Source organism: Chamaea fasciata, unplaced genomic scaffold (genome assembly GCF_029207755.1).
Source record: "Chamaea fasciata isolate MVZ Bird 193981 ecotype frontalis unplaced genomic scaffold, bChaFas1.0.hap1 SCAF_7, whole genome shotgun sequence".
NCBI classification, from domain to species: Eukaryota; Metazoa; Chordata; class Aves; order Passeriformes; family Sylviidae; genus Chamaea; species Chamaea fasciata.
Genome location: NW_027094092.1, coordinates 56,655,664 through 56,683,060, shown reverse-complemented (window position 1 = coordinate 56,683,060; position 27,397 = coordinate 56,655,664). Strand labels below are relative to the sequence as shown.

Genomic DNA, 27,397 nt, shown 5'->3' with positions numbered 1-27,397 from the left:
AAAGTGACAGGAGAGTCACCACCACCAAAAGTGCTCCCACAAGCTCCTCCTGGGCACTCACACAGGTGGCCAAGGGAGCATCCACTCTGGACAAGTTGATGTGTGTGTTTTCAGTACAAAGATGGTCCTTCCTTGATGTAATTCCTGATTGCTTTGCAGGTTTCAGATATGGTAGCAGAGGTGCATTCCTTTCATAGCTGTTCTGTTTCAAACGCTTTATTTTTTATTTTTATTTTTTTTTTCTCTAGGTTTTTATAAGCTTCCTGCTGTCAAAATACAGTTCTCGTTTGCTTTTGTAGAAATAATCCTGAAAGGCAGAGGCATTTAAAATCCTCCCAAATCCTCAGTATATTAACAACAGCAAAAAAGATAGCTGGGCTGTTCAAAAATATTGTTGGGAACATGAATGTCATTTGCATTGGCTAGTGTACAAAGAGCAGCAAGTAGTAACAAAAGAAACATCACCCGAGCAATAACCCTTTCCCCTAATTTCTTCCTTGCAAAAAAAGTTTTCTCAAAATACTTTTCCTCCTCACAGTCCAGTGTCTGTGAATCACATACATTCAAAAGCCGCAGTCACTCTGTAGATCGGGTTTTCCAACATGAGCTTTTAAAACCAGTTGTTTTGCCCAACTTCTCCACGAGGGTTGCACAAACACAATTAGACCAGCTGGTGCTTTTTCAGCTAACAGGACACCTTGAAACTTGAACTCAAAAAGTAAGGACCTCAGGATTTAAAAAAAAAAAAAAAAAAAAAAAAGAGAGAGAGGATTTAAAGCTCATTATGCTTTGAAAATCCTGCTAATGGTAGTGGAAAAATTCCCACAAACCAGGGGATTACTCCCTGTTAGGTGCTCAAGGGTGGAGAGAGATACCAGAGCACAAATGTGGGCTGGGGAGTGCTGGGCTGGCGACACAAGGGAAGAAAAAAAACCCTCACACTGACATTTCAGCAGAAAAAGAAAAAGCAATAGAAGGCAGGTTATGCCGGGGTTGGGTGCTCAGCACAGCCCCGTGGGGACCTTGAGAGGGCAGGATGGTTTTTTAGGTTCAGCATCTCTGTGCAGGCTTGTACAGCAGCTCCTGCTCCGTTTAGTTTTCAATTGTCATTTTGGGTGAGGGGGAAAGCCTAAGGAAAAAAACACCTAGAAAAACAGTACAATGTTTTGACTGTAATGAGGTCCCCTGCGATAACAATTCATTAAAAAATAATCTCCCCCTGCCACTAATTGTCATTATTCTGTGAGCATGCTCCTACCAGGATACTTCTGCAGACGCCACTGCAAAGCTGAGGGTGCACAGACACGGGCAAGATCATGCCCACCCCTTGTCCCTCTTTCTTGCCAGTATAAATTCCCTAGATTTTTCCTCATTTAGGAGCCTAGGATGACTAGTTGCCTCAATGTGTGGGAACTCATAAGCATATCCAAGGGCTGGGGGAGGCAGGGGAGGAAGCCTAAAACCCATGCCAAAGCTCCTGTGTCCCTCACAGAACCAGGACTTCAGCCTTCAAAGCCTGGTCTGGGGTGGGGTTACACTTCAGGAAACCCCACAGGAGCTGCCCCTTCCCTGCTGTGCTCTACTCTGCTCCAGGTGTGGATGGAGAGGAGGAGACACAAACAGGACTCAGAAGCTGAGCACATCTGGCCACACCTGGATCAGCAATGCTCAGCTGGAGGGCTGCATGGCAGGATTCAGTCTCACAGCACCTGGTGCTCAGCCTGTCTTTGTCGACATCTCTCTGTGGTAGCAATAATAACTTTATTTTTAACCGTGCTTCTCCCCAGAGAGAGTTTGCACAGCTTATGTACATATCTGCCTTGCGCAAGGATATTCTAGACAGTCATGAATTTTGAGCAGTTACTTTGGATGGAAATTACTGACAGTCCAGACACCAAGAATGTGTCTTTTCGATTCAAATACGTGTTAATTAAGAAGTGCCCTTTCCCTGATTGGTTCAGCTGATTTTTATGGCAATTCACCATGCTGTCCCAATCTTCAAGCACATCCTCTACATTTCTGCATTCAGAACGCAGCATTTAGTAGGGCATGAAATCTTGGACCCATTTGCATTAGGCAAGGGCCTGAAATTAAAATTCTAGTACCCACAGCTCTCAGTTTTGAGAAAGCTCAGCCCACGCTGGGACTCAGTGTCCTGGTCCCTCAGCGAGAACTGGGTTGGAATTAGAGAATTAATGGAAAGACTTCCACTGACCTCAGAAAGAATATTTACACAAGATGCTCAAAGCTTGAAAATATTTACCTCCAAAACAGAGAACACAGTTTAGAAGATCTGCTGAGACCACTTTACTGAACCGCTCAGTCACTGGCTGCTATTTAAGCAGGACATTAAAAAACCAGCTCTTGCTACAATTCTTATTAGCATATTATTTCTTCTGAACACAAACAGCAAAACAGATCATTACCTCATTAAATCTGCTGATGCAACATCACTTAATCAATCTCCCCATTTCTACAATTTGCCAGCCTAATGATCTAGGCAAGAAAACAAGGGAGGAAGGAAGGAGAGAGAAAGAGAAAAGGTATAAACAAACAAACAAGGAAGGAAAACACTGCGTTTCATTGTGGAAAATATCCTGCTTCATATCGTGTAGCTTTCAAAACACAAAAATTAACTCAAGATACACAGCTACACCTGCCATGAGCCCAGCCAAGTCTCTACACATAAGAACAGTCAATAGGTATGTAAGATTTATGAAGCATATCATGTCCTAATTCATGTGAGAGCGGTTGGCAGTACTAATGGGATTTTGTTACATAAACTGTGCTGATAAGGCATTGGAGCTTTAAACAGTTAGCAACAGTATCTTTATGGCTGGTATGTTTTCCAGGCAAAATATGGTGAACCTTTACTTCTGCTTGCAGCCCCACAAGCTGCAGCTTTCTTGGGGTGTCCCATGTCCCTTACAGGGCTCCAGATCTCTCAAAGGGCAAAAAATCAACAATCAGTAACAAGTAAGGGGGGAAACAAACCCGCCCTAGGAGATAATGCTGCTGCAGCAGCTTTAGGAGCATCTCTAAATCCCTGTGAAACCAGGGGCAGGGGGAGGCTGACACTGAGGTCAGCCGTGAAATGGGCCCATGGAAGTGAAATAGTGCCAACGATTACATTAGAGAAAACATGGTTTGTGTGCAGGTTTTCTGGGAAAGCTCATTAGCCAGTTCTGCCCCCCACAGAAAAGAGCCCCAGCTCCCCTTGTCTGAGTACAGGGATTTTATTGGGACAGCTGAAAGGTACATTTACAGACCTGCTTTGCACTTCAACGCTAATGAGCTTTTCCACTGGTATCAATAAATTCTCCTGCTCACATGTTTTAGCATTCCTTTGGCATGCGTTGCCAGACAAATCCTTTATTGTCTTCCTGGTAGCTTGCTGCCCAGTTCCCACCAGGCAGATTTTTAAAACCCAAATCCTGCCTTTATTGCTGGCTCCTGCCTCTCTCACCTGATAAATTCAATTTACCACTTGATAGAATTAGGCAGTTGGTGGCTCTCAGCCCTTCCTTTAAACAGAAAAGATGTGTCTGGGAATCTACAGACCATCAACAGGCAGTAGGAGGAGTTGGGAGGTGCCATTGCATCCTCGCACCCATAATCCTTTTCTAAAAGTCCCGTTGTGGGAGGACCCTGCAGAATAAAACCCCCTCTGTGACTGATTTCAGGAGAAGGAGGTTCACACTCATGACCTCAAAGGGATGAGCTCTGAACATGCACTGAGTGCAGTGGGGTTGTTGGTGTTCAAAAGCTGGGTACAAACTACTAGTTGAGGTGACATTTCAGCTTTAATTTTAAGGTACAACCTGACTGAGCTTGTTTGTAATGCCAGGACTCCTAATTATACTTAAAATAAAGGGGAAAAAAAAAAAAAGAAAGCTGTTGCCAAATAGCATTTGATGATTTGAGTGAAGAAGGCAGTAATTAATCCTGCAGGGACAACAGACGACTAATTAGAAGCAGAGCAAAAATTTTGTTTTCCTTTAGAAAAAAAAAAGCCTTTTTCCATGAGAGTTCAGATAAGACACCCAATTTACAAACTGAACTGCAACCTCCAACTAATGGTCCTGGCAGCAGCCTTGGATGCAAGTGAATTCCCAATGATTAGTCAGAAAGTGGGTTTTTTTTCTTTTTTTCCAGGAAATAAAAGTGGTGACAGAGAAAAAAGGTGGAATATGTCAGGAAATTCTACTGACAACACATCCAGGAGAGGAAAGTGCCCACATGTCTTTGGCATAGGACACATGGAGAAGGTGAGCAGAGCCCTAGGTTTGCCTGAGAAAACACAGAGAACTTTTACCATCACTACATGGCACTGGTTCAAACTGCTGTTGGGGCTGAAGTTCACCCAAAGTGTAACTGGAGTAGGAATGGTCTCACACATGGCAGAAGCTGGTGTCTCACTCGAGTTCCCCTTTCAAAGTGGTTCATTAAAACCCACAAACACCCCAGACCCTGCCATCCTGTGGAGCACTGTGCTGCTCAAGAGTGTACAAAAGAGCCATAAAATAAAATAAAATAAAATAAAATAAAATAAAATAAAATAAAATAAAATAAAATAAAATAAAAATAAAAAATAAATAAAATAAAATAGAAATAAAATAAAGTAAAATCTAAGGTTTGTTTAACAAAATAATGCCCTGAGGATGGCAGAAGGCTTGCCCTGTTATTCCTGTTTAATTTGGAGACTTGTTGCTAGGCCACAGACTGGAAAGAATTTTGTGAGTAACCCCGTGAGCTATCACAGAGATCGAGGAGGTTCGAGTCTGGGAAAAACATCTAATAACAGAGCCAGGTGTAAACCTTTGAATGTGCCTAGACAAGTAGGGAGTAATCCTGGGAATGGGGCTTGGGCAGACCCTGGGAATGTGCACATGGATGTGCACATGGATGTGTCCAGATTTTTGTACAAGCCCAGGCCTTTTCACCAGTGGTGTCCACACACTGACAGAGAGGAGCAGGCTGAATCCAGAGGGACGAGAATCACCTCCAGATCTAGCCACTAATGAGAAACCTGCACATTTCCTACAACCTTGGCTGGGCACGTCTGCCAGGGCAGCACTGAAAACCAGCTCAAATGCTGTTGATATTTTGATGGAATATTCACACACTGTAATCACCTTTCCCTGGACTGGGGAAGAAGCTGGAAGAGGATGTGGGTGTTGTTGATGTATCCATACCAGCCTACTGCTTCCAGAAACTGCATAGTCACTGAGACATTATTCTCAGTGTTTGGCACCAAGTGTGGATTTTAGCTGATGCCTGACGAAATGCTTAATTTATTTATATGCCATAGTTTTAGAATATGCCAGATTTCTCTGCTGTCTGTTTGATGAGTATTGGCGCTCACAGCTGTTATCTTGAAAATTGGCAACATGCTCATCAGCATGGTATTTAAACTGAAAACCAGAAAAAAATAGGACATAACTAAGAACCTTCAAATTTTACCTCCTGTTTGTGCTATTAAAATCGACAGAATCACCAATGATAAAACAGAACTTGGGGACTTTCTGGAAATTACTTGGTCCAACCTCCTCTGTTCATAGCAGGGTCAGCTACAAATACAGAGTCCACACACTGATAATACATAATTTAGATACTATATGCCCCTTTCCAAGAGATTTTTGGGACACTGGAAGAGCCTTGGCTCTCCTGAAGCCCAAATTTTCCCCTAACAGCATATATTGATCCTTTAATGCACTTTCCCTGTCCCATAGATGTCACACCAGAAAAGTCTTCCAGCCTCATCCTGGAGCAGGGAGGGCTGAGCCCAGCCTAGTACAAAATCCTTTTTATAGGGCTTTTAATTAAGGCTAATTGATGTTTTCATGGCAGACAGCCAGACACAGAGCTGGTGCACACCACTAGTCTCAGCCTGTGGGCCAAGCAAGCTAGCATCTCCAAGAAGAATGTAACAAAGAAAAGAACTTCTCTGCTTTGTAGAAAACAAACAAAAAGGTTTGTGAGAATACTGCCAGGTTCCACGTTCCATGCATCAGGGAGCTGATTAACATAATGTAAGAAATAAATACAATTTACTCAGCATGGCCTGGTCAAGCCCTTTCCGAATGCTTCTGCTATTTGAGTATACAAAATCAATATGTGCCTTCTTGTCCCACTGTGCACTACAAGGTCAATTTTCTGTCTGACTAAATGCAGCCTCAGTGAGGATGATTTTAGTTTGTTTGTCATTTGCTAGATATCACAGCGCTGCTCTTTGCACAATATTCTTTATGTCAGTGAGAACATGCACTGCTTCTCTGCCAGAAGAAATGTGGATTTTTTGTCAATTTTAGCTCCATTCAGCACTTTGCTTTAAGAACGCATTTCATTTGGAAATGCATCATAGCATATTGAACCAAATACAACATGTAGAGGTTGTGTTATCCACTTGCACCAAAAAAATTACGGGAGAGTTATAAAAAACATTCCCAGATGTGGAAATACTGGATCAAACTTTTCCTTCTACAGCCTATTAAGAACAACGTCAACAAAACCCAAACTCTCCTCTGCAGGAAAATGGTATTTGAAAATATATATATTTTTAATAAAACAGGTATCACTTTGACACCATCTCACTTAGGGAAAAAATATTTATTTTAAGAAACAATCTATCCAATTCTGACATCCAAAAAGATCGGCTTGGGTTTTCTAAATGCTCAAAATCCTAGTAAAAAAGTATAAATTTCTCACAATATATCCCTCTATGTCCTCACTCCAAAAATCCATATTAAAACCTTTGGCTTTTTCTTTTGTTTTCCCTTCCAGTTCAGGACATCTTTTCCCCCAAAAAAGCCTCTAAGCTATTTCATAAGCACAACATCTGTTTTCTGACCCAGACAATGATGACGTCTGTGGAACGGTCTCAGTTACTTCCAGAGCAACTGCTCTTGGCTTTGCAAAGAGTACAACATTATTTCTGCAGCTTCCACTCCTTTGAAACTGTCCTGGGATTCGAAATACATATTAAAGCCCGATTTGATTCTCAGATTCAACCTTCACACCTGTGCAACAGGGTTGGTTACTCTCCATGTGCTGGTAAATGAAGACTGAACTTGAGTCTAGCAATGAGCCCAAACTTTGGTGCAGCATCAAGCCCCTATAGTTGTGCTACTTCTGCAGAACAGGGAAAAGCAAAATGGACAAAGCTTAATCCTTTCACTTCCAGAATCAGCTCTGCTCTAACCCCTGTGCCCTGGCAAAGACAGAAAAAAAAGGACTTACAAATACAAATTCAGAACTGAATCCTCACGACAACAATATTTTTTTTCAGTAATTATCCTGAAGTGCTGTTCTATCTCTTATATGCAACATTACACAAAAAAAGCTATTAAAAGTACTCTAGTTCATTTGCTTTGGGAAGTGTTTACATTTTCTGTACACGTTTTGTTCCTGTTCCAAAGTCCTGAAAGATAAAATCCACTCGTGTGCAGGTAAAATGCTTTGGACACACAAAGCACAGGGTAGGTGCTATGCTAAGGATGCTGTCCCCAGCACCTGGCAGGAACATCTGTACAGGTTTTGAGCTCTTATAGGAAAGGAAAGGAAGGGAAAGCATGCAGCCAAGAGCTCCCTCCACTTGGTGTGTCGCTGCTTGAGCACTGGCCTGGGTGGAAGTGACACCTTGGTGTCCTTGTTGCACTTAATGACTACAGGTGGTTGCTTTCAGTCCAGCCTGGACTACAGGACTGTGACTCATGCTTTTTAACAGAGAAGGAAAGCCCCAGTCACTCATCACATCATGCACAACATGACGGGACGGGAGACGAACCGCTGACAACTCCATGAAACAACATGTAACGCTCCCAACACGGATTTTGGAGGCAAAGTCCTTCAGAATTTCACCAGCCAGAGCCAACCCCACAAACTGGGCCTCCCCTTGCACACAGAGCACGGACAGCCCATCCACAGGCTGCACTGATTGTGCCTGCAGGGCATCCATCACGCCACTGCTTTGTGCAAGGTAAGAGCTGGTTCCACTGAACTTGCAAGGGACAGTGTTGGAATATCAGAGTCAAAGCAGCACTAGAAAAAGACCTGGAGACACTGTATATGTTTCATGAACTTGGTATTTTACACTATTTAGCCACTACACATTTGAACCACTCAAGCTGCACTTGAACTTTAACAGACATTCTGGGCCCGCCCAAATGATTTTCAAGGTCAGACTAATCCTGTTAACACATTCTCTCATTGTAAAGTGGCACAAAGTTACACCTGATTTGCAAGATAAACCTAAACAGAGATCCCTTTGCATGCCATGCAGTTCTACCTAGAATTAATATCAGTTATAGAGAAAGAAAAGCAGTCTGTCACAAAGGCAGGGGAATGCCATTCAGGCCAAAGCTTTCTAACAAAGCCAACCTCCATTATCCTGCTGTCTCTTTTGCAGCATCACTTCATGGCAGGTTCATGCATTCCAGGAATTTTAACGAAGTCTGGCCCCCAGACCTGTGTGACTCAGCTATTCACCAGGCAGCCCTGGGCAGTGGTTGTGTGTCTGTCTTAACCAGCTGACCAAGTCAGGCAAAAACATTCATATTTGAAATCTTGGCACTTAAACTGTACCCACAAGGTCTGTGCAGACTCCTGCAGCAATCCTGTAACTCCCCAACCCCATAATCCCCCCCACCATTCTTTCAGAGTTCTTCAAGGTGGGATTTATCACAGGAATGGGAGGTCCTGTTGCTCTGCAGGCGCAGGTCGTTCTTGCGGTCCAAACCATGGCTGCAGAATCATGGATTTGCCCTTGTGTCAGAACAGCAGCTGCAAAATACAGCCGAAAATTTTGACAGAGGCAACTGCAGCTGCAGAGAACTAAAATGAGCTGGTGGCCTGATCAGCACACTTTGGGAAGAGCTGTCCCTTACTGTGGCTTTTTGTTCTACTTTTTTTTTTTTTTTTTTTTTTTTTGGTATCTCCAATTTCCTAAAGAAAGGGGCAGAAACAGGACAGAAAAAACTATCATCTCCCAAAAAGCCTCCATGAGTTGACACAACAGAAGCAATGACTTCTTTGGCTTTCTTATGAGCTTTTGGAGCTTTATGGGTTTGGATCTCACAGTCAAAGATATGTTCTCACCCTAAGATGTAAATTCCTAATTGCCACTACTGCAAATGATGGTTTGTTTGGGTTTTAGGGATTTTGTTAGTTTTTCAGGAAGTCATTTAGTTTAGTCTAGTTTTCTAATGTTAAAAATTAGATCTAATACTGGTGTATGTTTAGAATGCTCACTAATTATAACCATGTATTTGATATACCTGATTGATAGTGATGCCTTGTGGTACATACATGCTTTACTCCAGGCACTTTTGAAAACATGGGATCTTGATACAAGAGCTCATTTAAGCTGGAGGCAGGGGGAATCCTTCTCTGAAGGAGCCACTGTACTCTGCTGGGCTGGCCTCAAGCCACACCAGGGAACATCTCTGAAGCTGCAATGGCAATTTTTGCCATGCATCTTGTGTACCTGGATTCAAACCAGTGCAAATTGAGAGGCAAAAACACCCACTACACTCCAGGGCAGGCCCAGGCAGAGTCCAAAAGCCCAGCTCCGAACAGGAGATCAGACAAGATCCAGTGCAAAGCCTGCCCTGCTGCAGCCCTGCAAAGCCAGCAGCTCCAGCCCAGGAGGTGGAGAGGGGGTCTGAGCATGGCCCAAGGCTGGAAGATTCTGATGGGAGTCACCTAAGAGGAGGGTCGGAGCCTCTGACAGAGACTTGGGGGACTCAGTACATGTGGGACCTGGGTGTGTGGGCACTGCAAGCCTGCTCTGGAAACGTGCCCCCTCCTGCACTGAACCCCTCCACAAGCCCAAGGCACGAGCATCACTCCAGGCAGGACTGCATCCCCCCCAGTACACCCACCACTCTCGCATACACACATTATCATCCAAGCAGCTTGGACTAAAGAGAATTACATCCTGACCAGTTATTTTCTCTCTTTCTAAAGGCAGCTGCAGACTGATAAATGTCCTCATGAAAGAGAGTGGAGGGGGATTAACTGCAGCCTTTTAACTTCAGGCTTTCAAACCTGCTCACATGGTTCCCAAGAAGCTGAACTTAAAGTTCTCTCCCTTGCTCAGACCTCGTGCAAAGTCTTTCTGCCAGGGGCAACAGGGGGGACAGTGGGAGAGCAACCTCAACCCCACAAAAATGGGACATGCTAATGAAGATACTGACAGAACCGGACACCACCACTGAGTGCTGCAAAGAGAATTTACATAATGTTACTCTAACAGTTCAGTAAAAATGGCATCAGTAAAAAGAGGCTTTCAAGAGAGAAGTTACCCCCAAACACTCAGTGAGTGCAACTGAGAGAGTTTCTGTTAGTTTCACTTTGTTACATAAATCACCATTATTATTCTTATTATTCTTATAATTATTTCTTACTTATGATGTTAAAAGAGCAGGAGGATACTTGAAATAAAAGGCTGTGCATGCACAATACCCACACAAATAAATTCCAGTGATCCACCCTAGCACCAGGCACGGTGCCCTTCCCTGCCCACTGAGCTGAGCCCTCCCTTTAGGAGGAGTAGGGGAGTTCATCACCAAATATACAGTATATTGTCATGGAATGATACCAGGAAACAATACTAACAGGAGTCTGAACGTGTCCTTCACGTCATATTAATCTACTGTTTAACTCGGCAGAAAAGACAGTGAGGAAATAAAAGCTCAATTCACCCAGCCTGAGATCAAAACTGTCATGGCAATATTGGCAGGTTAGACCCTGATTCTTTAAATAGTACATTGCCTTTGTTAAACAAAAGTCATTCTTTTATTACATAATAGAGATTATAAATAAATGTAAAGTGTGCATGCAGTCAACTGCATATTATACAAGCAATATCTATGTTAATAATTGCTTTCTTTGGCAGGCCAGAATCCAGCTGGACATGCAATATTTACATATCAAAATCCTTGGTGTGTTCAAGTCATATTGGATGCAAGTGAAAATATATATGTATATATATTTACCGTATACACACACATATATATATATGTATAAAGGTATATATACACCTCTGCATATATACTGTATACATATATACACATAGGTATATGCTAAAAGTGGATTTCATCTTTTTCAGATTCAGGTGATTCAGGCCTTGAAACACTAAAAATATCCTGACAGGATATCTGGGGAGGGGACTGGGGTGATAAATGAGACTTGGGGGAAGAGAGCTGGGATACGTTCTTTTCAGACAATATTTTTAAAATTTCTGCCACCTGCTTCTCAAGGGCAGCCATCCTGCTGCTTAGCAGCTGGATATCTTCTTTGAGTTCGTGCTTGACTTCCTGCAGCGTGGTTTGTAAGGCCTGCTCAGGAATGGGGTAGAAGGGACACCTAGCATCCGCCTGGATGGGGCTGTGCTCCAGGGGGCTGCGAGTCTCACCAGCTTTATCCAAGCGAAGGTCACTTTTTGTTATCCCACTGTCACAAGAGTCTGTTTTCCTCAGCGGGTTTTTATTTACACCGTTCTCCGAGTCATTGGACTTGGGGTCGTCGGACAGCAGCCCCATGGACTCGGCCTTCGTGACGTTGTTCCAGTCCTCCTTCTTCTCCTCGTGGGTGGCCATGGTGTTCTTCAGCCGGAGCCAGCCTTTCCCATTCCCGTTTTTCATCCTCATGGGGCTGTTCACCTTGAGGCATTTCTGGTCCCCGTTCCCGTTGGGCTTGAGCTCCATGGCGTCGCGGTTGTTGGGCTTGACGGCCTCGCTGGTCTTCATGTAGGCCAGGGTGGTCTGGATGGGCGTGATCTGGGACACTGTGACCACGCTGGTGCCCGTGATGGAGGCCCCGTTCTGCACGCTCCTGCTCTCCACCTGCAGCTGGTTTCGCTCCGGGTCGACGTGGGTGGAGCCTTGGTTGCGCATCTCCTTCTGCTGCTTGAATTTCTGGAAGAGTTTCCGCACGGGGTGGTCCACGGGGATGCTCAGCGTCACCTCGTTCTTCTGGCGCAGGCGCTCCTCTTCCTCCTTCTTGACATCGCTGATCTTCCTGAAGATGATCTGTGAGGGATAAATCCACAGCAGTCAGGACCCAAAGGACATTGCATGAAAATATTAATGTGGGATGGGTAAACAGTCTTGAGAACAGCCATTTCTCTCTAAATTCTTAATTCTGATCTCCCTTTCCATCTTCATTTTTTGTAGTGAATTCAAATGGAGCTGACCAAGACACAGCAACATCAAGATCAACCACGATAGGTAGGGTACATACACACCCCCCCCCCCCCTTTCTTAACAGGATACATTAAAAGTGGGTTTCATCCTTTCTCTTGATGCAGAAGATACTACTACTAGAAGAACTAAAAATACCCTGACACCAACAGAAGGAAAGAAACTGAACAAAGAGAAGAAAGCAGTTGACAAAGAACCCAAATACTGTGATGCCAGCCTACCCATTACTCACACTCATACCTGCTCCGTCACTATCTTTAGTACAGATCAAAAGGAAACAGTAATTCAGCAGGGACTACACAGCTGCAAGATAAATTCAATGTACACACCCTTCCAGAGGCTGGAAAATCCCAACTTGCTCAATACTTTCTGCTTTGCTGTTAGGGTTAGGGTTATTTAGGAATGTTGGAGGGTGCAGTTTGCCTCCCCATGGGCCACATGTGTGGCTTCACACACTTTACATGTGTTTACTGCAGAATTAGTATGTCTAGTATGTGTAGGTGAACTGGGAGCATCAAGGAGAAGCAGTGCAACAGGGCTGTGTGTGGCTCTAATACCCAGCAATATCCACCATCTTATCATGCCATTTAATCTCACCCAGCAGCATGTTTCAGGCTGCTACAGAAAAAGGAATTTGAGCCTCAAGCTGGGGGAGGATCCACAGAGAAAAACCTTTTTGTTGATTTTCTGCATGTTACACATATGATTTTATTTTTTTTTTTTAGGTTCATACAGTTTTCTTGAATGTGGGACTGAGGCAGAGTGGGGAAACTGGTTGTCTGTTTGACAACACTGTGAAAAGCAACATATAATTCAATACAATATGGACTGTGAAGGGATAGAGTGGCAAGAAAAGGAAAACAAAGGAATACATTTGTGTATTTATTTGAAATACACAAAGGCCTGTGTCAGTCAACTGTAGGTTTTTAAAATATCAACTTGAGTATCCATATTTGAGCATCTATTTACTCTCAAGTCTCCCCTCTTCAGAAGTCAGCAGAGAAGTGTCACGATGGCTACAGATCCTTCACTGCATGAATCTGGGATGAGCTGGACTTCAAAGCTTCATTAGAGAGCTTTCAACTGCAGTAGACACATCCTTGCCTGCTGCTGATAGACGCAGCTGCTTATAATAATTTGGTTAACTTGCTTATTAGAAGCCCAGTTAAAAAAATATAAACAAAACCAAGGGACAACCATGGAAGTTCCTTTCATCTGACTCCTCTGACCTAGATGCAGTGACACATTCCCTCATCTGGAGGCTCCTCTTCATCAGCAGCTGCCTCTCATGGAGCTACTCTCTTTCTCAGGCCACTGGGGAGAGCAAATAATGGCAAGAGAAGTTGCCCTTGATTCAAAATTGAATGATTACATTTAATTGAAGCCACACTCTCTAAAGGCAGATTTGGAAGGTGGGTTGTGTGTGATGTTTTGTTAGTGCCTCTCTTTTCCCGGAGGGCAGCACAGCACCTCTGGCAGAAGATGAAACAGTGAAAGCAAACCAGCTGCAGGGATGTGTCCTCAGGGTGTGTCCCCCAAGGGGACATGGCTGGTTCCTCTGCTGGTGTCCCTGTTTGGCTGTGGTGCTCTGCCTTGCTCTGAGTCTCTGAAAACATCTGCAGAGGGAGAAACATCCACTGCCCAATGACTTAAAAGGTTGTGTAGTGATAGGACAAAGGGGGAATGACTTTAAAATGAGAGTAGGTTTAGATTGGACGCTAGGAAGAAATCCTTTACTGTGGGGGCGGTAAGGCCCTGGCACAGGGTGCCCAGAGAAACTGTGGCTGCCCCATCCCTGGAAGTGTTCCAGGCCAGGTGGGATGGAGCTCTGTGCAACCTGAGAAAGTGGAAGGTGTCGCTGTCCATGACAGGGGGGTGGTAATGGATGATCTTTAAAGTCCCTTCCAACCCAAACCACTCTATGTTTCTGCGATTCCCCTGCATTCTGGCCACGAATCTGTTTCACAGCTTGAGCACCCTGCCATCCTGCAGCCAGCCTGTGCCTGGCAGCTGCTGCCCAGAGGAGTGGGGGATGCTGGAAGGGAGGCAGCTGCCAGCAGCCTGGGATGGGCCTGCAGCGCTTCCCTGGTCAGTGCAGCACTGGATGTGCCACTGGGAAAGGCACCAGCCAACTCGGACAACTTCTGTCCTGCTGCAGGTTCATAATAACCAGAATGACAACAACAAAGACCACAGCAGCAGGTTTTTGATTCCTCTCCCAAAGCTTGCATTTCACTGAAAATTACCCTCACCTCCCTTTCTCCCCTAGTCCAACCTTGGTTCTTTTGTCCCTCTTCCATACTCCGTTCAAACCTTCTTCAGACAGAGGTTATCTCCCTGCAGAATATAATTACCAGTGACTGCTGCTGCTTGGTTTGGCAGAAAAAAACCCAAAACATCTCTAACCTGACACCACCTGTAGCTCATACTCCTGAAGTGTGTCCTTATAAAAGTCAGGAAATAACTTTTATAAGCTCCTTGCCCCAGAACCGCTTGGCCAGGTGTCACTCGGATGGGTCGAGCCCAGTGGCAGGGGGGTCTGAGCCTGAGTGCTGCTGTGACTCACAGGAGAAAAAACACTTTGGAAGAAGCTGAAAGGATTGGGTGGCCAAAGTGCCAAATGCCATCAGATACACGATGCAAATCCGGTCTGGCTGTGTGAAGCCAAGGACACACTAACCACTCACAGCCATGAGCTTTACTCCAACTTTATGCCCATGCAGTGGAGAAGCACACACCCAAAGCCCTGCTGTCACCTCCTCAGAACATGTTGTCTCAGCTTCTTGCAGGACACAAGCTGACAGAGCTCCTCAATGAATTATTTCCTTTTTCTTCTCTTGGGACAGAAAATGCTACAGCCTGGAACGGTTAGGGGCAGCTCCTTTGGAGAAGCAGGCCTGCTAAATGCTGGATTAGTGCAGAAAATGCCCAGAGACTGTAATCCAGGGGTTAGCTGAGAGGCAAGAATTCAGGACTGATCTCCCTCAGTGGAGCCCTATTTCCAATGGAGCAAAGGTGGGCTGATGCACAGCCCTGGGCCTGCTCCCCCCTTGACTTTCTCATGTAACCTGTTTGTGTTCATAGCTGTTTATTGTTTTCTTTTCCACTCTGAAATGCACAACCAGGCAAACTCTCACATCCCAACTGACCCTGTGGGACAATGGCACTTTGGATGGAGACTGAGGTCTTGGTCCTCACCCTCCCACTGAACTACTCTGCCAAGGAAATAATTTCACACCATGGAGAGCTTCCCCCTCTTCCTTCCCCTCAGCCAAGGAAGATGTACCCCTAGCACAGCAAGGATCTAGTTTTGGTCAGGAGTAGCTGAGATCAGTAGAATATGTACAAGTAAAAGAAAAGAAAGATCTTACACCAACAAAGAATGGAAGAAAAAAACCAAGATGTGAATTCTAGCACTAAGCAATAGTTATTTTTCATTACCAGTTTTTTTCCATATTAGGAGTTTTTTTCATGTGGCTGGATTTAATCCGCTTCCACCGTGGTTTAAACTAAACCAGAATAGTTAAAATGTGTTTACATTTACAAATGTTTACATGGAGACTTAATTCTATTGATGTCTAATAACTAGAACCAGCTTTCTTTCTTTATAAATAAGAGTAGAAAAACATCTCATGCAATCTGACATTTCTATGCAAATTGGGAGAGCATTATTTTGAAATCTTAAATTGGATAAGCTATTTCATTTGTCCCTTATCCTTTCCAGAGAAGTTACACATAGGCCTGCCCAAATGTACATCCCAGGAACAGACACAATCTTCAAGAGAGTTAATCAGAAGAAGCTGAATTAAGTGTGTACAGAGTTTATCTCAAGGACTAAAGAGCCACACTCCTGTCTCATACCAAGTTCTAAATTCATTAATGTAACAGACATTAAGTGCAGGACTCCATTTCCTTTATGGATCAGATTGTAAAAGACTGGGGCACAAAATTTGTCCCATGGGACCAGGTTCCTGGGTTTCTTTTAGTTTATTTATTTTGGGAAGAAGGGACAACAGAGATGACAATAATTACTGAGCTGGCAAAGATGAAGCAGAAGTTAACTGACAGCCAGCCATGGGGACTGAAATACTCCAGTTATTTAGAGGCAGGCATGGAGGAGACAACAGCAATTTGAGATTCTCCATCTGATCTCAGCCTCCTTTCCCTCCCTTCCATACCAAGAGGTAACTCACGTGGGTGTGAACTGTGCCCCTTCCAAAGGGGGACCTTACCAAAGGTACTGGCAATGGATATGCCACTGCTGGAGCAGCTCCTGTGAGGTGCCCGCTCGTACAACCAGCCTCAAAGCCAATTGCATATGAGGGCAACAGCAATGAGGAGTCAGGGAGCCGGCTCAAGGCTGAGACACACACACTGAATTAATGAGTAAAGCTGTGGGCTTTTCAGGTGCTTTGAAAAGCACCCCTTGCCTGCCTCCTTTTTTTGTAGCAGTACTGTGAAAATCATCCCTCCATGACCTTGCTCCATACAGGAGATCTACACAAAAATCCCTTAATAAGTGACTCCAAGGCAGGTACGTGAAGGGATTAAAGAACTGGTAAAAGTCTTTAAGAATTACAGTGAGTTCATAAAAAGTGGCAGGTGTTTGACCAGAGATCATCCTGTCCTGTGCCTGAACATCCCATGCTGTTGTTCGTGGTGTTCAACATGTGCCTGCTCCTCTCCACAGAAATCCACAGAAAGGGACAGCCACGGATCCAAAGGGAACACAGTTGTCATGGTGATGGATGCAGCGTGTGTGCGCTGACTGGGAGGGAGAGAGGGGAAGGAGGGAGGGAGAGCCACACAGAGACATCAAAAAAGCAAAGATTTTCACAGTGTGAAGACCCTGTTCTGGGAGAATTGGTTTGACTCAGCTCACTGGACATTTCTGCAGCAGAAACACCGCACTTCAGTCCCCACAGCTACATCCACTCAGTAACCACAGGTCACTCTCATTAAAGCACAGACCAGGCTGACGTCGGTGCTGGTCATCTCTCAGAAGTTTCTTTCAGGGGTAATTATCTTGTCTGTGTCAATGTCTTGTAGAAGGCCCATCTCCCTTGCATCATTGTACACAACCCCAAGTATTTGTCCAGATCCCTATATTCTTTTTCTTATATAACACAGCAACATCTAAGAAGGCATCTGAGATCAGCGAGATAAGAATCACAGAATCATTAAGTTTGGAATCAAGACCATCAAGTCTGAACCAGGTCAATAAATTTGAAGAAATATAGGGCTCTGTTTAACCTGGACTCATCTGACAGCACAGGTCCAGAGCTGTACTTGAAAACATAGCAGATGGAGCAAGGGGGATAAGCAGACAGAGCTGGAGCTTTCCAAGTGATGGAGGCAGGATCTCAGGGAAATGCAACCTTCCTTGGACCACACTGCAGAGGTGGCAGCTGGTTTGCAGTTGGCTGAGACCCACCCAGCAGCTCCTTCACCAGCTTTCAGATGCCACCAGAAGGATTTGGACTGGTCCACCTCTTCCAGGAATGTCTGATTCCCATGCAAAAAGGGAATTAGAGTGTCCTCACAAGGTGTGTTGGTCATGGCACCCTTTTATATAGCCTTTTTGCCCTTTTTTAATTTTTTGGTAATAGAAGAGATGCCTTCCCTTGCCTCCTTGGCCTGAAATGACACAAGCTTAGCTGAAGCTGGCAAATGGATTTTAAAAGTTTTAAGTGGTATAACCAATATCCAATACTGCAATAACACAGATCTCATTTTCTTTGGAAATAATGCTGCAAGGCTGTACAACATAAATTTCCATAAAGAGGTCTGCAAAAAATACCATTAATTTTCACATATTGGAGTGCACTGTACAAAAGTAATTTACATCTTTGTCATGCTAATGTGGAAGGCAGATTTGTGTCAGATCCGGGATTTAGACACAGGATACCCCAAGTGCAGATGAGTGAGCTATTTCCTGCTCCTGAAAATATATAACACATAAATACATTTCCTGCCCCATAAAATACACCCAATTTCCAGAGCAGAGACACTTGAAACAGGGCTCACCTACAAAGCATCTGTCTGCATTTGAACTCACCCTCCAGGAGCCCTGCACAGCAGAGAGAGGAAGACAAAAGCACTTGGAAGGTGTGAGTCATCTCACCTGCAGCTGGATGTTAAAGCAGGTCAGACAAGCTGTACCCTGAGATGCCGGGTTGTCTCAGGTGTCTGCACAGGGAGCTCCGTGCCTGTCGCCTGTGTGCAGACATCCTCTGTGCATGCTGGAGATGGAGGACTCAAATCCCTACCTCTGGCAGTGCAAATGTCAGGGTTTGGGTGCAGACTGTGTAAAAAAAAGCCTGCTGTAAAGTTTTTCTCTGTGTATGTGTGTGTTCTGCACTCTTCATCTGATGCCATTTTTATTTCCCACCCAGCGTGTTGGGGTATTGCCCCACAGCCTCAGGGCCCAGCCAGTCCTTACAGACAAACATTATTCTTTCAAAAGCTGCAGAGGGAGGAGGACAAGCCACGACTGCCCAGGAGACCCTGCCAGACTGCTGGCTCTCAGTGAGAGCTTGTGGAAAACCAAATGGTTTTGCCTACATGGAACAACTGGACGAACCACCAGCAGGGAAAGGAAAGCCACCCCTTCCCCCTTGTCCTCACTACACTTCCCAGGAAAACCTTCCAGCAGGGGAATGGAGATGCCCTTCCCACAACTCCTAGGAAATTGGAGACCACCTGAGATGTGTCTGTCCTGTACACCCACCCTTTTGCACTGCAAAGCTCATCCCACTCCCAGGTGTTGTAGGATAGATCCTGCTTGGATCACTGACACCAAGCACTGCCAAACCCAGCAAACCCTTCCCAGGCCATTGCTCTGACGGGCTCAGGGGGGTCTAGGATGCTTCATCCCTCAGTCCTTGAGGGCTGGCCCCCTCTAGGAGCCTTTAGTTGTCAAAACAGGGCATATCTGGGATCCTCTTTTCTGATATTCTGAAAACTAGGCCAGTCAAGCCCAATTCCTAATGTATAACCCTTGGTGAAAAGGCTTCCTCTAAAACTGAAGTGTTTTTAAAATCTAGGCAGGTCCCAGAGAACATGACTCATAATTAATACTTGATGTGAAAATGCTTTTAAATCTTATTTTTCAGATACTATCTTTAAAAAATAACCGCCCTCCCCAGAAAATTTCCGTGATATTAAAACAATCTTCCTTTTTTTGTTTACATGAATTAAAATGTGAATTTAAAAAGTTATACTATGAAAAACTGGACAGAGATGCATGAATCGGAAGTGACCCCTTACAAGCGTTTAGGCTGCTTCCCCTAATTCACTCCCGCAAATCTCCATAAACTCTTAGCTCGCTTTATTAATCTGCACTCCAAGGATGCAGAGTAGATGGTTTGAAATGATGGCTTTATTGTTCCTCTGCTCTGTACACTCCTCAGATAGCTTCACTTTGATGTGAAATTCAGCCTCAAAAACAAACTGCTCCAAGAACTCTTTTAATTGCTCTCCAGTAAATTCCCCTTAATCCTCCTGTCCCAGGAACTGCTTTGTGTTAAACCATTGCTCCATCTGCGTGTGAGAAAGGAATCGCTGTCCTTGGCTGTGCAGTGAGAATGACTGACTGCTGAGCAATTAGTTAATCTCCAGGATAGGGATGTTTCACTAAACAGTCTTTCATGCTGGATTTTGGAGGAAAAGAAGATTTCTGTAGGTTAGTCTTCCAGCTGCTTGAAAGAAACAGTAAATAATAGCATTTCTGCAAATTTCCATTGATCCTGACTGCACAGACACGGGAACATGCTACAGCAAAAGCTTCCTACCAAGCACTTTTTAATTTTGCTTTGGAGAAAGTGTATTCACATACATCCTTCCTAAGCAACTGCAGAACTGACCTGTAAAAGATCTGAAGATTTCCAATCCAAGTAACAAAGTGATCTTCAAGGAAATGAGAATTATTTCCATGATGCTGAAAAAGCCTTTTTAAGAGATATTTAATGGCATTTTATGTGCAAGAGGTTCATTCTTTTATGATTACGTAATAAAGATCTTTGTCCCCCAACTTGCTCATCTAAAGAAAAATCAGGACATGTAATGAGGGAGGGACCCTTTGGAAGAGCACAACAGCCAATAGCTGATTTCCAAAGTCCAGAAATTCCATCATCTCTTTACTGCTTGTCCTGTGGTTTAGAAATTGATTACTGTAGGTCAAATTTTAATCTGGTTCCATTTCATGTTCGCAATCAATTCTCCCAGCACCTGAGTACTCTTGCAGAGAGACATCTGTGCACGCTGGCAGCCAATTAGGCTGATCAGCATTTGCGAAAAAGCATGAATATTAAGGAGAAAGTGGTTGAGAGTTTGACCCATCCCCTTCATACTTGATATGGATCTGACATCATCCTGATTTCATTTAAAACATGTCTGGATGGAAGGAGAAAGAGGAGAGAAGCGGGCAGAGATCCAAGTCTCATTTGTCACATCCCCGGAGCATTGTGGCCAAACACAGAGAGCACCAGGCTGGGATTCACAGGGATGGATTATCCTGCTGGCCTGACCTTCAGCCAAGTGGGAAGTCCTGTACAAATCACTCTGCCTCCTTCTTGATGTCTCCATCTCCCCCAGTGTAAGAGAGGATAATAATACTGCCCTCATTTCCCCAATTAACTGGAAATCCCTCTGTCGCTGCTAACTATTTACAACTGAGAGACTAAAACCCATGGCTGACAGCAGAGAGAGGTCACTGTGCTGGCCTGTTGCCAAAACTGAGACGGTTCATAAAAAAAAAAAAAAAGTCTTTGAAAAAAAAGCACACAGGTGTTCTCAGGGTTTCAGCTCAAATCAAGGAAGGCCCAAGGCACAGCTGCCCTAAGACATTTAGGGCAGTGCACCATGGATGTACAGTGCTACGTGAAGTCCTGTCCTCATCCCGAGACATCAATCCCCTGCTTGATTAAAGGTACTAACACCTGCTGACACCCCTTCTGCAAGGAAGGATCAGTCAGATCACTCAGCTGGTGTGAGGACACTCATTCTTTAAACAGTGTGATTACATGTTAGCCAAGTGTGGCCTGAGCTAAGGAGTCAGATTTCCAAATGAAATGCCAAAACCTTTTCCTCCCTTGGCAAAATTAGAGTTTTTCACCAACTACAAGAGTGTTATCTGAGAGCAGCTCAGTTTCCTGAATCAGGAGTGTTGGAATGCACCCCACACCCAAGCAGGTGTCTCCAGAACCTTTTAAGGAAAGAACACTAGAAATTTCTTTGCTTGCCTGACGGTAATTGGCTCAGTGCCAAAATAAAAAAAACACTGATAGGTCTCTTTACCTGTTCCTCACAAAAGTAGCTATTCTCTAGTGGGCTGTTTGCAAAAAAAAAACCCACCTAAATAATCCAACACTTGAGGGAGAGCATGAGGCTTCTCAGTGGATTTTTGAGGTCTGGTAGCAGGTATATAGGACCTGTCCCTAGACTGTGTTCGGCTTTGATCTTTGGTTTTGTATTATTTTCTTCTTTTATTAAAACCTTTTTGCCTTTTCAAGACATACTTGACCATGCCATCTCGCTATTGATTTAAGCCATTTTTTTGTGAGGTGGTGGACACTCTCAGAGGTATTGAGAGATTCAATACAGGAGCTCTTCTGTTCTTTGAATCACTCAGGCCTGAGCACCTCCTGCCCAGAGATGCCTCCACCTTTTCATATCTCAGGGGAAAACAACTCATGCATTTCCTGTGGTTGCAGGTTCAGCTGTTGTCTCTGATGTCTGCTGGGGTCTCTCTGCTTGTAAAGGGATCCTGAAGAAGACCACTGTGCACCTTTGGAAGGGGGGAGCTTTGCCACTGTTTTTAAATGAGACTCTGGAATTGGAATTGATCGCTTATTTTTGCTGCTTTTTCACTCACTATTTTCTGTTTTCATGGCTGTAACCAAACAGCAGATGCTTTAGCATGTTGCAGAGCAGACAGATTCAGAATGATTTCTGCAATACTATCCAAGTGAGCAAAATGCACCTTCCACATACAAAATTTTTTCAATTAATAAACCAGAAAGGCTACTTTATGATTTATGGAGGGTTTCAGCTGGGGTGTGTTGCTGCTTGGCCTTGTTCAGGGTCAGTCTGTTGCAGATTGAAGTACTGATCTGTGTGACCTCACAAGGACTGTCACCATGGTGCAAACACACACAGCCCCTCTTGGGCTCCTGTCACAACTGGCAGCAAAGAAGCCCAGCTTTATCCTCCTAATTCCTTTTCAGGACCCTAAATCCTACACTGAACTCAATAAAAAGACTAAACTGGATCGGGGAGCTGAAATAATGCATTGAATCAGAGTCTGATCTGTTTTCTGTATATAACACAGACTTGGTTAAACATGGGGAAATTGAGCAGAGAACAATTTGAGTATGACTGCTGCAGTGTAACTATTACTGGGCAGTGTCTTGTGTTCCCTCTCTATGGTTAGGTTTATCCACTGTGGGAGTTAAACTCATGCCTTCCTTCCTTCCTTCCTTCCTTCCTTCCTTCCTTCCTTCCTTCCTTCCTTCCTTCCTTCCTTCCTTCCTTCCTTCCTTCACTAACAACTCTTCCATGTAAATAAGTCTAATCTGGACTGGTCACTCTGTGGGTGAGCAAACTACCTGCAGATGCACTCTTGATGGAGAGTATCACATATTCATCTCTCCTTCCCTTTTCTCTTTTCTTCCTTGCAGATGAAATTATTAGAAAGCAAAGGGCAAGGGAGGTATTTCTCCTATTTCTTTGGCACTAAGGCAGAGAGGAGAGCAGATTTCTCTTGATGGGGTGTCCTTTTTTTTTTTTTTTCATTTTGCAGATGTTTCTTTCTCCTGCAAGAAGGAAAACTGAGGAACTTACAGAGGGGGACAGAGGAGCTAAAAATCTAAGTGCATTAGACCCAAGATCTTTCACTGCATGTGGAAGTGAATCCCAGCAAAGACAGCCTCCACCCACCCCAACCAGACCATCTCATGATTTTCACAGAACCCCACTGATGTAAAGAGATGGTGACACTTGGCACCACATGGCACACTACGACCACATTGTCACCGCCAATCCTGCCAGCACATCACCATCAGGTACCCCAGGGCTCAAGAGCTGGAGCGAGCTTCCCACTGCCTCCCAACCCAGCTGAGGGGTGCTGTGCTCACTGCCAGACCGTGCCCCCACTCACAGGACAGTTCCCAACTCCATCAGGCAGGCTGGGTCCTTGCAAACTTACATCGACTGGCCACTGGATCAATATCTGCTATTGGCACTGGCCTAATGAAATGTCAGTCAGCAGCACTGCCAATTGATCCACATTCATCTGTGCTGCAGATGGGTTACTGTCTCTGCATTTTACCAGGGATGATTAAAAGAAGAAAACAGCCTTCAATTCCCCCAGGATGTCCTAAGGGGGACACACTCCTGGGGCAGGGAGAGGGGAACACAGTTCAAAGCCTCCAGATGACAGCAGGGTGGTTTGAGCTTGGGGCAAACTGAAGAAATGGGGAAAAAGTGCCAAAAGACTTTACAAGCTGCTCTTTAGCCTGCTTTAACTTGGTGCAGAAAATCAATCATCAATAATAATACGCAGCACTAATCCACCACTCCCCTTTCCCTGTATTGGAGGAAGTTGGATTTACGTAGCTGCCATTTGTGCCAGAGGCCAACACCAGGGCACAGAGAGGTCATGCATCACTTGCCCAGGGTCATTGAGCTGTTTAGTGGATAAGCTGGGGGATGGAACCAAGGTTTCCAACCTAAAGCCCCTAGAGTAGGAAAATCCATACTGCAAAAAAGATTAAACATATAAACGCATTTCTTAGAATTAAAATAAGATTATTACTGCAATAACAACCTTTCCTTTTACCATTGTCCTGTCTGGTGTGTAGAGTTCTGGATTTGAAATAATTGAAAGGGCTCAGCTTTAATTGCAGTTAATTGCTGGAATTAAATCCAGACCAGGACAACTTACTGCTGTGGTTTGCATTGGGAGAGGGGTGAGAAGGGAGGAAAAACTATTTCTGTTTATTTAGTGACAATTTTGAGAAGGTTGTGCTTTTCTTCCAATGAAAAATATTAAAATCTTAATGTTTGGCTTCTGGCCAGCCCTGCTTGTGCAGTGTTCTTGCATATCCCTAGCACAAAGCCACAGGCACAGAGGATTTGCCGAATTCCTGTTCTCTTCTCTGTGTTTTTGCCTCTTATTGCTTTTTGCCTGAACACTAAATGGTCTCACTAAATGCCTAAGAGAGTCTCTCCATTTACAAAGTAATACATCAGCAAAAGAATTGCAAATTGTTCCCCAAATGTACTACTCTCTCCTGTCTGCTTTCAGTGGAAATTTAAATTAATTGGAATCATTATGGCTTTCTTTTTTAACTTAAATATTACTGTACCAGACTATAAAGTGCCTGAAATTTAATCTGAAGTCTTCAGACCTGAAAAAGCATTTTGCAGCTGAAGGATTTTTGATTTTTTTCCAGCTATATCCATTGGTCCAATAAAAAATAACACCCATTGCTACCAGCCTTGCTTCTGACATTGAGAACATTCTACCTGGCTTTCAGAAACCTTGGTTTTATATGGAATGTGCCACAAGCCACTCTATTCACTTCATCACTTTCAAGGCTTTGTTAATTTATTGAAAAGCTTTTACAGCAGGAGCTTCAATTAAAACAATGCACTTCCATTGCCATGCAATGTAGAACACCATCAGTTTTGTTTGGAAGTGGTAAATCAGAAATGAAGAAATAATTTGAAAAACCCAAATGGAAAGGACAACGGGCAGCCTCTGTACCTAGAAGAGCCAAGACATTGTCACCTTGTATTGCAAAACAGGGAGGTAAAACATGCTGCTCAGGCACTGTCAGATATTCCTCACCTAATCAGGGCTAATAACCAATTTAGTGGAGAGAATCACTGACTCCACACTCAAGCAAACTCAAAAAACATTCCAGTATTCCTGACTGGAGCAGTTTTAGACTGGTGGATGGGCAGCCATTTGTTTCTTTCCCATTTCCTTCTAGATCCCAGTTAAGGACCTGATCTTCTGGGGCTAAAAGTGAGGGCCTGCCTATGTCACACCACAGGGAAGGGCACCAGGACTCCTTTTGCCCCACAGTAGTGTCCCCCTGAAGAAAGGCATGACCCAAGAGGATGGAGCAAGGCTCTTCTCAGTGGTGCCAAGCAGGAGAAAATGGACAGAAACTGTCCATTTTCTGGAGTTCCACCTGAACATGAGGAAAAAACTTCTTTCCTATGCAGTGACTGTGCGCTGGAACAGGTTGCCCAGAGAGGGTTTGGGGTCTCCCTCACTGGAGATATTCCAGACCCATCTGGACACAATCTTGTGCCCTCTGCACTGGGATGGCCCTACTTGAGCAGGGAGCTGGGACCAGGTGATCCACTGAGGTCCCTTCCAACCTGACCCACCCTGGGATTCTGTGATTCTCTGATGAGGCTGCATTCAGACCTGCTCTCATCTGTCTCTGTTTTCAAGCCCAAAGTCCACACTGCACTGTGGTTCTGTGCTCAGCCAGCCAACTACACCAAAATTACCTCAGTTATTCCTTTCCTATACAGCCTATTGCCATATCAGAGAAGATTGAAGTTGTCTAGACCAAAGTCAGGACATTTCTGCCAGTGCTCACTCCCTTTCTACAGATCTTTTTGGATGAAACCCAAGCCCAAATGACCACTGACTACATCCCAGTGTCTACCTTACCCATGGGATGCCTGGCAAACAAAGCCACAGGGATGCTGCCAAGGGAGAATGAGTTTGGGCAGATCAGCAACTCACATCTGTGCTTCTGAACTCAGAGACACAGCACAAAACCCACTGGCAGGGTGACCTGGCAATTTTTTTTAATTTGAAATCAAGATTTGGAAAGGATTAATACCTCTGAAAGACAGGGTCAGCCCACTGTGCAATAGATGTGAAATAACTCAGTTAAACCATTGGGAAATCCAAATTTGACAGGAAAAGAAGACCAAAAAGGTTATTTAAAGTTTTAATATCTACTTCATTTTACTATAGAAAGCTCGGTGAAATAACCTTAAAAAGTGTCCCAAGGATTCTTCAAGTGAAACATCTCTCCCAGCAAGAGCAAATCTTTTCTCAGTTGGGAGCTCTTGGTTGGCAGTGTGTGATTAAGGGGTTCTGGCTGTTGGAACATGCTGAAATTGCCTTTAATATCATGACAAGCCACTGCTTCAGTGAAGAGGAACCACTTGGGGAGGAAAAAAAAAAGATCCAAGACACAAGCACGGAAACATTAAAGAGTATGCTGTCAAGAAGAAATATACCATGAAGAGAATGTGCTACTTTCACCTAAAACTTGTCCCTTTAGCCTTTAGCGGCTGGCATAGCTCTGCCACTGAGGGTGCTTTAGCTCAGGAGACTGATGGAATTACAGTTTTTTAGAGGTATCTGTAATTGTCAGCAGAGCAAGGGCCTTCTACTTATGGCACAATCAAATTAAATTAATTTTTAAAGAACAAAGACCACATTTAAATGATTTTGCTAATATTTCCTCGTACTTGAATGTGCACCAGCAAAGAGCTCTTCATTTCTGGGGCAGAGAGTCAAGGGATATCACCCACAGCCAGGAAAGCCACGAGGAGAGCTATCCACCAGCTAGTGAGCCCTCCACCACAGCATGGAAACACAACATCAGCCATGTGAAAATTCAGTGTGCTGCTCCCTGAAGCCATTTGTGCAGAGAAGGAGCTGCTGATGACACACACCCCTCTGAGGATGAAGTGCTCTCCCAAAGGGACCACTGCATGTTTTCCCAGCTCAGGAGATGTGACTGAGGCACTTGGCAAGTGGTGACTCTGCAGAGCCTTGCATTTATTTCTGAAGGGCAACTGCAGGAGGAAGAGGCAGGAGAGTTAACTGGTGGGGTTATAGGGATGGCACAAACAGATGGTGTGGTGAAGAGCCATTTCTTTCCCACTTGCACACTGACTGCATTAAATCAATCCCTGGGCTTTCAAGGCAATGAGCTCAGGCTGTGCTGTGAAGGGTTTTAACGATCTGACCATATCCTACTTGTGGGTATCTTTCTATTGAGCCGACACACTTAATCCACTCCTGGGGAAAGCTCCTTCCATTTTTCTCATGTGCTTCTTGGTGATCTTCCCTACTATCTGTATCACAGCCATCACCTCTTTGCTAGCTGTGGGTCTCTGTAAGGCTCACCATCTTTAGAGAGATTCAT

At 44.3% G+C, this 27,397-nt stretch overlaps 1 protein-coding gene across 3 annotated transcripts in view; it reads right to left on the bottom strand.

Annotated features, from left to right (window-relative positions):
- The window catches only part of KCNH5 (potassium voltage-gated channel subfamily H member 5), a 250,681-nt gene that overhangs the window by 90,881 nt on the left and 132,403 nt on the right, over positions 1-27,397 (bottom strand). For 2 of the 3 annotated variants that reach the window (XM_066189003.1, XM_066189004.1), the window contains one exon: positions 8,892-12,032. The exons of the other annotated variant lie outside the window; for it this stretch is intronic. In XM_066189003.1, coding sequence (XP_066045100.1) covers positions 11,085-12,032 — 948 coding nt within the window. In that variant the 3' untranslated portion in view covers positions 8,892-11,084. Of the gene's footprint in view, positions 1-8,891; positions 12,033-27,397 lie in introns of those variants that run through there. 3 annotated transcript variants of the gene reach the window in all.